Source organism: Pituophis catenifer, unplaced genomic scaffold, assembly GCF_029215685.1.
Source record: "Pituophis catenifer annectens isolate HBS135680 unplaced genomic scaffold, rPitCat1.0.hap2 SCAF_3, whole genome shotgun sequence".
Classification (NCBI taxonomy): Eukaryota; Metazoa; Chordata; class Lepidosauria; order Squamata; family Colubridae; genus Pituophis; species Pituophis catenifer.
In genome coordinates, this window is record NW_027256883.1 from 10,892,241 (window position 1) to 10,906,531 (window position 14,291).

Sequence of the window (14,291 nt, forward strand, 5' to 3'; positions counted from 1 at the left end):
TAACACACCCCCTGAAAAACCATAAAGCCACCAAATATTTGCCATTATCTTTGGAGGCGAGAGTTTAACCCCCACTTACCCCAAGAGGGTAAACTAAGAAAAATCTTTCAATGCATTTGAAAAAATTATTAAAAGAGTTAAAAACTTCCTGAAAATAGATTCCATCAGAGATGAATGGACAAGTGGAACAGACTTGTTTCAGATGCAGAGATCAACACTGAAAAACAATAGACTTCTGTTTATTTCCCTAGAAGCATCAGCAGCACAGAGCTTGAAAATTAGCTGTTTTGGGCAATTCCAAAAATTTAGCATGTACAAAGTGTTATTTATTAGGTGTATGGGTATAGGTAGGACTGTTTTTTTTGCATTCCTCTGTCTTCCCTCACCCTCATAAAGAGACACAGTCCTAGAGAAATATTATTTAACTGCAGGAAAAATCAATAGATTTGCAATGTAGTGTGTTAATCTGGAGGCAGATTTTTTTTTAAAAAAAGAAGAAATCAGATGTTTGGGAAGATGTTTTAGCATGCTATGGACGGGGGTTTTTTTTTAGTCCAGTGCTGCCTTGGGCTCCAAAAAATTATATTGCAAGCAGCAGTCCTCAGGGAAACTGTAAATTGCACATTTCCTGCTTTCTTTGGTAGCGTTCCTTCCCTCAAACAGTTATGGTGGGTAGCATAAAAGGAACAAGTTAGGACATTAGTTTTTTTCTTTCTTTTCAACCCTCCGAGTTGATTCAAGGAAACACAAGTTTATTGTTAGAGGTTAGACTTAAACCTCTGAATAGACATGATCCTTGGTTCCATTTGTTGAGAAAGGCATAGTTTTATTAGAAATCAAGTGCATTGCATTGCAGTAGTGCAGGGGTGTCAAACTCGATTTCATTGAGGGTTGCATCAGGGATGTGTTTGACTTTGGGGGGGGCAGTGTGTGTGTGTGTGGCAACGGTGGGCTCAGCCAACTCGACGTCACTCGTGTCGGGGGCCGCCTGTGGCGGTCTGAGCACTCTGCCAGCGAAAGCAGGCTCCCGAGCTCCGTTTTCAGCTGCGACGACCTCCTGCAACCCTATGCCAGCAAAAATGGAGCTCCATTTTCGCTGGCAGAGGCATCGCAGGCCAGATCTAACCACCCCGCGGGCCAAATCTGGCCCGTGGTCCTTGAGCTTGATACCACTGCAGTAGTGCATAGCCAGAACTGAGAATCACGCGCCAAAAGTTCCAAGTTCAACTTTTTCCTCCCTGAACTGCCTCCCATCGCTGACCACCCCATGACCAATCAGGTTCAAGCAAGATGTTTTCAAAATGGTCACTTCAAGCGTAGGTTGGTATGCAGCTGCCGCCTTCTCCGAGCCGGGTGAGCTTGAAGCAGCATCTCAGGGAGATACAGCAGTTACTTTTGCTTTCCCCCTCCCAATCCCCCTCCCCAGAGTCTATGGCAGACTGTCACCACGAAGCACAAGCAAGTGTGAGGTGATAGCCAGCGTTTTATTTTATTTTACTTTACAAGTGATCTTCCGTTGCTTTAATCAAAATCAAATCCAAGCAGGTCACAGAAATGATTTCCAATCGTATACGCAACATAGAGAATATTAATAAGCAACATCCTTAGAAGCATTTTACATAACAACTGCTCCAATAACTAAATTTTTGACTGATCTTCTAAACTGACTGAATCAACCGAATCTTATTGTTAGAAGAAATATCCTTCTGGGTTCAGCTCCAAGTGGGGAAAAAGACACTGGAAACATGGAGACTGCTTGGAAAGATGGTTTAATGGTAGACAGGATCACATGGTTTGAGTTCCTGAACAGAAAAGGGGCGAGATACGTCGAGATCAGGGCATTAAAATCTACTCCCTAAATTTGAGCAAGCTATAAGCCATGTGTCAGGTTTCGATGTCGTCTCAAATAAAATAAATTGCATTTCCAAACAAATAGTCTTTGATGAAATCTTTCATTTATTAAGCACGACAATCTGTCCCCGATTGTGGCGTAGCCAACACTGACTTCCTGACCCCAAACCTTCCCTTTCCGTTCCCCAATTCTCTGCGTCTCATTGGCCATCTTCCAAATCACTCTCCCCATATCTACTACTTCAGTTCCCAGGAATGTCCCCTCTCCCATCTCATCTCCTAGGGGATAATATCTTCAGGGAAAATAAGTAGGTGAGAAGTCAAGCGTCCTCTTGCCAGCTGCCCCCTCTTCTCCTCCTTATGTCAGCACTAGAGTAAATGCAGGTTGAAGTGCTGACACCATGGCTTGGGGGGGGGCACGTAACTCCTAATATTTTATGTATCTTGTGAATCTTGGTTTTTTTAGAGCCAACACAGGGAACTTGATAAATTGGTCTCTTTGATTTTTAACATTTGAAGTTAAGTCTTCTGTCGTCTTTGCTTATTATACAATGCTGACATTTATAAAGCTGGCTGCCCCTCATGCAGACAATAAACAGGTCTAAAAATGGTGTCTTAGCTTCGCTCTAACGAAAGGGGTGGACACTGTTTAAACTTTCTCCAGCCAGAATTTCCCAGGCCTCCCTCTGCTCTTCTGAGTAAGTTGGTCTGCAACGCCTAGCATCTCCTGTAGCAAAAGGGATAGCAAAGTGTGCTTAATTAGTTTTGGCTCTTATCATTGTGAGGAGTATTGAAGGCCAACCTAGCTCCACAGTAGACAAGATCTGGATTGTACAGGTAGGCCTCGATTTACGACCTCAATTGAGCCCAAATGTTCTGCTGTTAAGTGAGACACTTCTTAAGTAAATTTCACACACGCCCCCATTTTATGACTTTTCTTGCCTCAGCTGTTAAGTGAATCACTGCAGTTGATAAGTTAGTAACCCGGTTGTTAAGCGAATCTGGCTCCCCCGTTGACTCTGCTTGTCAGAAGGTTGCGAAAGGGGGCTCACATGACCTCGGGACACAGCAGTGGTCGTAAGGGTGAGTCAGCTGCCAAGCCTCTGAGCCATGGGGATGTTTCAGAGGTCGCGACTGTGAAAAACGGTCGTAAGCAGTGGTGGGATTCAGCCAGTTCGCACCACTTCGGGAGAACCAATTGTTAACTTTCTGAGCAGTTTGGTGAACGGGTTGTTGGAAGAAATCATTAGGGCAGAGAACTGCTTGTTAAATTATTTGAATCCCACCACTGGTCATAAGTCACTTTTTTCAGTGCCGTCATAACTTGGAACGGTTACTGAATGAACTGCTGCAGGTCGAGCACTACCTGTATTCATCAACTCTGTGACACAAAAATGAGGTAGCCCCTTCTTGACTCAGGTTTTAAGGGGATTTAACAGTAGAAAATGAATGTCTACTCGGTGTTTCCCAAATTTGACAACTTTTAAGATGTGTGGACTTCAATTCCCAGAATGCTGGCTGGGGAATTCTGGGAGTTGAAGTCCACACATCTTAAAGTTGCCAGATTGGACAAACGCCACTCTACTATTTTGTCCACGTTTCTCATTTTGAAAGCAACCAGGAACTAGGCGCATTAAACCAGGGTGGATTTGATTTAAATCGAGTTGATTTAAATCACAATTTAAATCATGATTTAAATCACTAGTAAAAAGGCTTGATTTAAATCAACTCGATTTATATCATAATTTTTAAAGAGCAACTGTCATCTCTGCTACTCCTTTGACCCACTGTTGACTCACCTATAGTCCCAGTGCTACAGAATATACAGCCTCATGCTACATAACTAAGCTCCATTTCATGCTGAATAAACTAAATTATTTATTATCCTAAATAGAAAACTGTCTTACGATAGATTTTTACCCCAAAAGTTTTTTATTAAAATAAATTCGATTTAAATCAAAAAAATCCGATTTAAATCAAAAAAATCTGATTTTTTTTTATTTTTTAAAAAATATCATTGATTTTTATCCACCCTGCATTAAACACACTTTTTGCCGCTCCCTGCAACCCCTTTGAAGATGCCCAGGAAACCCACACACAAGGATGCCCTACAGGTCAGGAGGGGGTGACCTCGCTTGTTGAGACCTTTGCTTCAGCCTTGCCGTTCTCCTTGCCCTGCTGGAAAACAATTGCGGCATAATTAATGCCCATTCTTCCTAACCAGCGTGACAGAGTCAAGCGTTAATCCTTAACGAAACAGGGCAGGAATTGGCACTTAATGAGATTGAAGCCGAGGGAAGCTTGCTAAGGCTGTGGGAACAGGTGATTAAGCTACGAGACATTGTTGGCTGAAGGGAGAGGAAAATGGGTCTCAAACGTTTTCACATTGTGATATTTTGGACAAAGGAAAGCTGCTCAGGCTGTATCGACTGATCTTTAAAAAACAAATACAATGACAACGTTGGATGGGAGACCACCAGGCCATGACAGAGTTGGAAACTTTAAAAAAAAAAATACAGGTAGACTTATGACCACAATGGAGTCTCAAATTCCTGTGTGGCTAAGCAAGACAGTTGTTAAGTGAGTTTTGCCCCATTTTACAACCTTTCTTGCCACAGTTGTTAAACAGAACACGGTTGTTTAAGTGAATCTGGCTTCCCCATTGACTTTGCTCATCAGAAGGTCGCGAAAGGGAATCACATAACTCTGGGACACTGCAACCGTCATAAATATGAGTCAGTTGCCAAGCGTTTGAATTTGAATCGCGTGACCACGGGGATGCTGCTACGGTCGTAAGTGGGGGAAAACGGTCGTAAGTCCCCGTTATGTGACTTATTTTTTTCAATACAGTTGTAATTTTGAATGATCACAAAATGAAATGTTGTAACTCGAGGACTACCTGTATAAAAGGAAAGCATTAACGGGTCACTTCTACACTGTTGCCAAAACGTTATCTATTGTTGATGTGTCAAGGGTATTTTTACATCCTATCCCACCCCAGTTAAGCCATGTTTCTACAAATTTGTGTTAGGCACTGTTTACATTTTACACATTAGGAGGGGAGGATGAGTCATTTTGGACATGGTTCCAATGTGGTTGGCATGCATGTGGGAAAAGTCAGGATTTTTTTAATTTTCTTTTTTTATAGCGGGAAGTTTGTTTTGCTTTACAAAACAAAGAACGTTGCGTGTTCTTTACTGGGCCTTTTGTTGTAAAATGGCGGGAAATTGTGCAGCAGTTGTGTTCGGAGGCCAAAGGCTGAAGCTGGAAGCCACGCGTAGCCCTTGGCCACTCCTGAATGCTGTATTGCAAACAACAAGCTTTGCACCTGTGAGGGAAAAAAGATCTGCATGCCAGGGTAATTCAAGTGATTTGTTTCCTGGGGTTAGAAAAGGCGAGATCATCTCCTGATCCCTGGATGGATCCAGAATAGAATGGAATGGGAATAGGAATAAGAATAGAATTTTATTATCGACTCCAGGGGGCGGTGCTCATCTCTGTTTCAAAGCCGAAGAGCCAGCGCTGTCCGAAGACGTCTGCGTGGTCATGTGGCTGGCATGATTAAATGCCAAAGACACACGGAACGCTGTTACCTTCCCACCAAAGGTGGTCCCTGTTTTTCTACTTGCATTTTTTACGTGCTTTCGAACTGCTAGGTTGGCAGAAGCTGGGACAAGTAACGGGAGCTCACCCCATCACGCGGCACTAGGGATTCGAACTGCTGAACTGCCAACCTTTCGATCAGCATGCTCAGCATCTTGGCCACTGAGCCACCATGTCCTTAAATTAAATTAAATTAAATTAAATTAAATTAAATTAAATTAAATTAAATTAAATTAAATTATCGCTTTAAATGTACACTAATCAACATACATTGAAATGAAATGTTGTTGCATTCAGCTCTCAAAAGATAACCATTATGCATATACACACATATACACACATATATGACATAGAGAGACATCACATATATATGGCGGGGGGGGGGGGGGAAGAGTATTGAATTGCTTAAGAAATGGATCACTTTGAGCCTACCCAGCTGGGCCTATTCTCTTGGCCCTCTGCGAGGTATCATTTGTTTTGGCCAAAAAATTTAATAATTTTAATGGATTTTTAATGTTTGTATTATCTGTATTTTATCTTGGCTGTTCACCGCCCTGAGTCCTTCGGGAGTAGGGCGGTATAGAAATTAGATAGATAGATAGATAGATAGATAGATAGATAGATAGATAGATAGATAGATAGATAGATAGATAGATGGATGATAGATCACCTTCACCTTTGCTCAGGAATTAAATAAGCAAACCTTGCTTGTTTATTTAATTCCATTCCCCCAAATGTTTTGGGGTAGTTCTCTCACGATGCAGCTGCAATCTGCAAAGCCACCCTCAAAATATGGGACATTGGTGTGAGCGAAGGTCCATCCGCCTGGGCTGACTAGCCAGATTCATGCAGGATAGCAAATCATCTTTTGCTTAAGCAAGGTTTGTTAATCAAGCCACCACTGATTAGATTCATGCACTGTTGTCAGCAGTCAACATACCACTGGGGCTTGTGCACACACAACCAGAATCAAGAAGCCACAATTCTCTTCGTGGAAAACCCGAATCCTGTCTTGATGTGCAAAGCCTGTGTTTACGTGATAGCTGTGGGCTATTCAGCTTAACATTGAACGTTCGGTGTGGAAAGCTTCTTAAGTGAACAGGTCTGGCACATAATTCTGAGTGTGCACCTACCGGTATTATCCAGCAATGCGCACATCCACTCTGTTAGCTGGGATTCTGGAGGAAGGGAGTGGTGGGGAACCTCCTGCATCCTGCAGATGCTGAGACTTGGACATTCAGCCTCCAAATCTGCAGGCCAGGTTATATGGAGGCCAGAGGGAATGGCCACGAAGGCAGGAAGAAGAGCCATTACTTAAAGCAGATAAGTCAGATAAGAGAGGCTTGAGCCCAATCCAAGAAAGTAACTTGAGAAAACATCTCAGACAAGGCCCTCCCACATTCACACAAAGATAAAGAAAGGAAGCACATTCGGAATAACAGAGGTGGAAGGGACCTTGGAGATCTTCTAGTCCAACTCCCTGTTCAAGCAGGGGACCCTATACCATTTCAGATAATCACTGTACAATCTCTTCTTTAAAACCACCAGTGATGGAGCACCCACAACTTGTGGAGGCAAGCTGTTCCACTGGTTGACGATTGATTGATTGATTGATTGATTGATTGATTGATTGATTGGATTTATATGCCGCTCTTCTCCGGAGACTCAGGGTGGCTTACAATGCGTTAAGCAATAGCCTTCATACTTTTTGTATATACCTGCTTAGTAGGGCTTTCGGCCCCCCCAAGCGGTGTTCTTTTTATACAAAGTCAGCTTATTGCCCCCACAATCTGGGTCCTCATTTTACTTACCTCGAAAGGATGGAAGGCTGAGTCAACCTTGAGCCTGGGGAGATTCGAACTTGCGGTAATTGCAGGCAGCTGGTGCTACTTAACAGCACTTTAGTCTGCTGCGCCACCAAGGCTCTGTTCTCGCCGGCAGGAAATTTCTCCCTAGTTCTAGGTTGCTTCTTTCCTTGATTAGTTTCCATCCATAGCTTGCAAGCTTCTGCTGCTATATTTGTTTCAGTAAAAGGAATCCTGACATATATGGCATGGATTTGCCCTTCATAGCTGCCAGATTGGCAGCTATAGTTTTTCATGCTTTCTGGAGAGTCATCCCCAATTGAAAGGGCTGAACTGAGCTAGAGATGCGCCCGTCTCCTTGAGATGCAGAAGATAGCAAACAACTTTCCCCAAATCGACGCACTCCAAAGGTTGTGTCTGCGTGCACGCACAAACGATGGGTGTGCAGTTTCTCTTTCAGTCAGAAAGGGGAGCTTGGTGTTAAAATATCTGGCAGCCACCTCATGAGAACAGGTTGCGCATGAAATATTTTCTTTTTTAAAAAACAAAACAACACACCTATTTCTTATTTTATGAGGTATTTTTATGTGGGGGTAGGAGTCTTTATCTTGCGTACGTGCTCTCTGTATTAGTCACAAGCTGGATTTACAAGGCATGCATGTGATTTTATATTGCCGGAAACCGCCGTAAGGGAACTCTGTCCTTGGCTCCTTTGAAGGTGCCTGAGCTCTGGATCGTTTCTCGGTGTGCTCTGGACTCCCTCTGGAGGCAAGGGATAAGTCGGCAGACGAGAGAGCGGTCCATGCAGTCAATTCTTCAATTTTGGGGGGGGGGGGCATCCTTTATGATGAGATGGAGGTTTTTAAGAAGAGACTGGATAGCCCATGGGTCCCCAAACTTGGCAGCTTTAAGACTTGTGGACTTCAACTCCCAGAATTCTCCAGCCAGCTATGTTGAAGTCCACAAGCCTTAAAGCTGCCAAGTTTGGGGACCCCTGGGATAACCATTTGTCTGAAATGGTGTCGGGTTTCCTGCTTGAGGCAGGGGGTTGAGCTAGAAGACCTCCAAGGCCCCTTCCAACTCTTGTTATGACCAGGGTTTCATATATTTTTTTTCCCTTTAAGAAGGAAGGAAATAATCGATAGAAAGATTAGAGGTTTATAGATGTTAGGCATGTTTTTTCTGCTGTTTAAACAATAATATGAGGATCGCCTAAGTTTGCTAATATTGTATTGTAATTTGGATTAATATGAATGATGCCCAGAATCAACACTGCCCACATACAATATGGATGTATATTTTTAAAAAAAAAGAAAGGAAGAAAGAAAGAAAAGGAAAAAAAGGAAAGCAGGCAGGCTAGATAGCTTGGCTAAGTCATTTAATTCGTTTTAATTAATTAAATTAATTAATTCAATTAAATTATTTAATTCGTTTTAGTTATTTTAAATTTTGTATCTATATGTTTTATTCTATGGCTGTTCACCGTCCTGAGTCCTTCGGGAGTAGGGCGGTATACAAATTCAATGAAAGAAAGAAAGAAAGAAAGTTTAACAGAGCTTTTTTTTTTTTTTTGTCAAAGAAGAAACCCTTATCAATATTTCTAAGCATGCTTAATTGACGGGATCCTGTTTTGGATGCCTGAATCCAAACCGACCTCCGGATGGAAAGGCCTCATTGTCTGTTTGAAGGACAGCTAATGAGAGACCTTGTCAGTGACCCCAAGCTGGCTGTGTGGCTGGAACTTTATTATGTGTTTTTGCAAGTTGACAGACTTGTTCTGCTAGGCTTCCGGACCCCCTGCTGTAAAACAGTAGGAGTATAGTCCTCCCCTGGTTTTGTTCGTTAATTTTATGTGATTTACTTGAAAGGAAGGGATTGACACGTTCAGCGCACGGTGTTAGACCAAGGAGTTCTTCTAATACTCGGTCCTCATCCGGTTTCTCTTAATTTGGGGAAGTGAAATCAGAACTCCGGCATGACTTGGCTTTATGGTTTGAGTAATGTCCCTTGATAACGGTAATCTCAATCTTCTGTCCTCTTAGAATAATGTCCACCGGGGAAAACTGTAGATAGCCTGGAGATCATGAGTATAACCTTGGGTGACCACCAAGTTCCTTCCTCTCTACCTTTGTTTTATTTTAGATTATTTAAATTCAAACAAATCCAGAGGAGGCCTCTCCTGCTGTGATACATCCTCACTGATTGTGTTTGTTGACAAGGACGTTTCTAAGGCTTAACAGAAGGCAGCCCTGGCATTTTTAGAAGCCAAAATGTTGGGTTTTCTCTACTCAGGGCCTTGTTCAGAACTGTGTCCCAAGATTTCTAGAGGAGAGGAAGTAAACACCATGATAAAATGGACTGAAATATGCAGGAGGGTGGACAGGCTATCCAGCCATTGGCCTTCTATATGTGTTTTGTGACTGGTTAGGCCACTTCTGACCATCTCACTCTGAAAACACCATCATATAATCTGAAAATGTCAAACATTCCCATGGATTCCTCAAAGTTACCCACCTAGACCATCCCTTCAATATAACTTCTACAGAAGGTCTGGTTTCCGGTCATTAAGAAGGTCCTGTTATGATCACTCAATTGCAACTAACTGCTGAGTTGCAGAATTGGTGCAGTTTAATTATCTGTACCTTGAACGTAAATTAGAATTGTTGATTATTTTACCCGTTAGGTTCTCGGCTCAGTTCCATCTACTTTTTGGTCATCCACCAATTATCACAGGCCCTTGGTAGAATAATGAGAGTCAACCCTGTCCTAAGATATATCGCTTAATTTTATCTATAATGCTGCTATCTAATTCTAACCACAGAGATAAGTGCTGTGATTACGTAAATCTTATGATTTGATCCAGAAGTTAACCAAATTCAACCATTGGGAAAGTCTTTTTCTGCATGCACAGAAATCCCTTGTTTAACATAGTGAGGGAAATTCGAACCTATGTGGCTTTTCGAATACAGTCACAGATGATCTATTTATTCTCATTATCTATATTATTATGTTGACCGTGGTTATTTTAAATGCTTTTTGCTGATAGTTCCCCATCCTTTATCTTGCCAGTGACCCTGTCAATGGGTTGCTCTGCCCTGTGACTCTTTTTGGCTGATTTTTGAAACAGAAAAGAAATGCGTGTTGTCTAACCACCCCAGCTTTTATCAGCTTGTACGAAGGGAATATCAGCAAGGCTGGCAGGAAACACACCGAGCCTCCTTCTGGTTATTTAGTCTCTCCTGCTTTACTCCATCTAACTAAGTGAATGGATTTGCAGTGTTGAAAAGCCACCCGGCAGTGGGTCATTGTTCCACATCTGAAACCCTGCTGATTTTGCAAAAAAGAGAGAGAGGCAATGGTCAGCTCTGACCACTGAGTGTTCAGTCAAGAGAATTCTGGAAGGCAGGTCTTCTGCTGCCTGAAACATCTCATAGCTTCATCGGTCCATGTTCTGTGGGGGGCCTGTTGGGCACCTCTGCAGAGGTCTATTCAGCTTTACGCTTTTGGCTTGGAAAAATCTCAGTTTTGCAGAAACACAGATATCTGTGAGGTGCTTGGTGGTTTTCTAGCAGAAGTTACCTAGTTGGTTAATGAAATGTGTGCAAGAAAACCACCAAACACAGAGAGCACCAAGGACCCCACAGTTCAACCTGGAGCTTCAAATATTCTCTTCTTTTAGGCGATGTGTGTGTAGTACATTCTGGACATAAGGAACATTGAACATTTCTGCATTTTCTTAGGTACCAACTGCTGACAATGTTGTCAGGCGGTCCGGATTGCCGTGTTGCAGAGAAGAAACCTTTAGTAGACAAAGAAGAGGTAAGTTGTGCTCCCTGAGCCTGGTTGTTTTCTTGCAGATGTTCCATTGCCCAACTAGGTAACATCATCAGTGCTGGAAGGCAGCGGGGTTTGCTTGTCAGCTTAAGAGAGAAGTTTGCATAACTGCACCAGAAAGATTGCCAAATCTTCCAGACTCTCAAATCACAGATCCTGTTCAGCAGTGCAGTAGTGACAACATTTATGGGATAGTCTTCCCCAGTACTCCCTCGGCAGTGATTTTCATGTCTGTCTACTACCATGTAAACTTTTTTTTTTAAAAAAAGTTATTCATCTCAAAGTACCCAATTTGGGAGTTGTGAAATAGGATGGACAGAGAGAAAGTGGCTAATTTGGAACTACCTGGGGTTTTTGGCACCATTTATAAGATGCTGCTGGCTCCCCAAAATGTTGCTATTAAGTGAAAAGTATAGATTAACGGTGAGCGAATGGGTCACCAGAACTGTCTGCAGGACTTCCTGTGATAAAAGAGCTGAAAAGCCATGGAACAACTTCCTGCCATTTTGAGAGACATAAAGTGATGTAAATCCTAAAATGAGCTTAACTAAGCCTCTATTTTGGAGACGGGGTAGGGGTGGAGAATTTTATTTATATATATATATATATAAACCCCACAGCTGTGGATCTCGCCAACTGTGCATCATTGCTCTTACCCCTGCGTTACGAATAAATAGGTTTTTTCCCCCAAGAATTGCTCCTTGTGATTCAGCACACGATCAATTTCTCCAGGGAGATGCCAGCTGCCATTTACGGTGCTTTAAATACACAGGGAGTGGTCGTTTATGTAAACCAAATTTATTTATTTATTTATTTATTTATTTATTAGATTTTTATACCGCCCCCTCTCCCGAAGGACTCGGGGCGGTGCACAGCCAAAAGTTAAAAACATACAATATAAACTATTAAAATACGTTTAAAACAAAATTAAATCTACAATGGCTCCCCAATTTAAAATGCCTTACCCATACCCCTATAAAAAAGACGAATTTAAAATTTAAAAATTTAAAATTCCCACATTTAAAAAGGGGGAAGATTTAGGCCAGGCCAGCTTGATAAAATAGAAAAGTCTTAAGCGCGCGGCGGAAGGTGCGCAGATCCGGGATCCTACGTATCTCCGGGGGGAGCTCGTTCCAAATCGTAGGTGCCCCCACAGAGAAGGCTCTCCCCCTAGGGGCCGACAGCCGACATTGTTTGGCCGACGGCACCCGGAGGAGCCCCTCTCTATGGGAGCGTACTGGCCGGTGGGAGGCTATTGGTGGTAGCAGGCGGTCCCGTAAATAACCAGGTCCTAAGCCATGGAGCGCTTTAAAGGTGATAACCAGAACCTTGAAGCGCACTCGGAAGACCACCGGGAGCCAGTGCAGCTCGCGCAGGAGAGGTGTCACATGGGAACTCCATGTCGCACCCATCACCACCCGCGCGGGCCGCACTCTGCGCCAGTTGGAGCCTCCGAGTGCACCTCAAGGGGAGCCCCATGTAGAGAGCGTTGCAGTAATCCAGACGAGAAGTAACGAGGGCATGAGTGACTGTGTGTAGGAAGTCCCGATCTAGATAGGGACGCAACTGGCGGATCAGGCGAACCTGATGAAAAATCCTCCCGGACACGGCCGTCACATGCTCGTCTAACGACAGCCGTGAATCCAGGAGGACACCCAAGTTGCGAACCCTATCCGTGGGGGCCAATGATTCACCCCCAATAGTCAGCGATGGCATTAGCTGACTATATCGGGACGTTGGAAACCACAGCCACTCGGTCTTGGATGGGTTGAGCCTGAGCCTGTTCCTCCCCATCCAGATCCGTACGGCCTCCAGGCACTGGGACATCACTTCAAGGGCATCGTTGGGGTGATCCGGGGTGGAGATGTACAGCTGGGTGTCGTCAGCGTACTGATGGTACTCCACCCCAAAACCACGGATGATCTCGCCCAGTGGCTTTACATAAATGTTGAACAAAAGGGGCGAGAGGACCGATCCCTGCGGCACCCCACATATGAGGGGCCTCGGGGTCGACCTCTGCCCCCCTGTCAACACAGACTGCGACCGGTCGGAGAGAAAGGAGGAGAACCACCTTAATACGGTGCCTCCCACCCCCAACTCTTCCAACCGGTGCAGCATGATACCATGGTCGATGGTATCAAAAGCCGCTGAGAGATCTAACAGGACCAGGACAGAGGAGCAGCCCCTGTCCCGAGCCCTCCAGAGATCATCAACCAACGCGACCAATGCCGTTTCCGTGCTGTATCCAGGCCTGAAACCCGACTGGAACGGATCCAGATACGATGCTTCATCCAGGTACTGGGGAAGCTGTCCCGCAACCACACTCTCAACAACCTTCGCCACAAAACGAAGGTTGGAGACTGGACGATAATTAGCCAATATTGCCGGGTCCAGGGAAGGCTTCTTGAGGAGGGGTCTCACCACCGCCTCCTTAAGGGCGGCGGGGAAGACACCCTCACCCAATGAAGCATTTATAATCCCCTGGAGCCAGCCTCGCGTCACCTCCCGGGAAGCCAGCACTAACCAGGAGGGACACGGGTCCAACAAACATGTGGTCGCGTTCAATCTACCCAGAATCCTGTCCACGTCATCTGGGGTCACAGGATCAAACAAATTTAGTGACGGTTTGAGTAAAATCAATTTTATTGTGGGGAGGCATCACACGGGCCACCAATAAACTGGGACGCCATGATTTCTTCCTCCTGCTAGTCCCAGTCAGGGGGATGAATGTCTCTGAGGATCTGCAAATGATAAGAATCGTAAGGTTTCCACTTATGGGAGGAATGATGGAGTTAATAGCATCTGTAGGCCACGGTGGAGTAGTGGTTAGAGTGCAGTACTGCAGGCTATTTTTACTGACTGCCGGCAGGCTGCAATTTGGCAGTTCGAATCTCAGCAGGCTCCAGGTTGGCTCAGCCTTCCATCCTTCCCAGGTGGGTAAAATGAGGACCCAGATTGTTGGGGGTGATAGACTGACTCTGTAAACCGCTTAGAGAGGGCTGTAAAGCACTGTAAAGCAGTATATAAGTCTACGTGCTGTTACTAGGCTCTGGCCTTATTTACCAGTGCAGTCCTGATCTTATTTCTGGATTGGATCCAGGCTGTTTTTATTTAGGGTCACTCAGTGGTCTTTCCAATGACCCCTGTAACTTCTGCCCCATTGGTTTGGCGAGATCCTCTCTAAACATGACAACATTG

The 14,291-nt window shown here is 44.1% G+C and overlaps 1 protein-coding gene across 1 annotated transcript in view; it reads left to right on the top strand.

Moving 5' to 3' along the window:
- NDRG1 (N-myc downstream regulated 1) overlaps positions 1-14,291 on the top strand; it is a 54,646-nt gene that overhangs the window by 11,670 nt on the left and 28,685 nt on the right. Inside the window, exon 2 of the mRNA XM_070942008.1 lies at positions 11,000-11,078. Coding sequence (XP_070798109.1) covers positions 11,016-11,078 — 63 coding nt within the window. The 5' untranslated portion in view covers positions 11,000-11,015. The remainder of the gene's footprint in view (positions 1-10,999; positions 11,079-14,291) is intronic.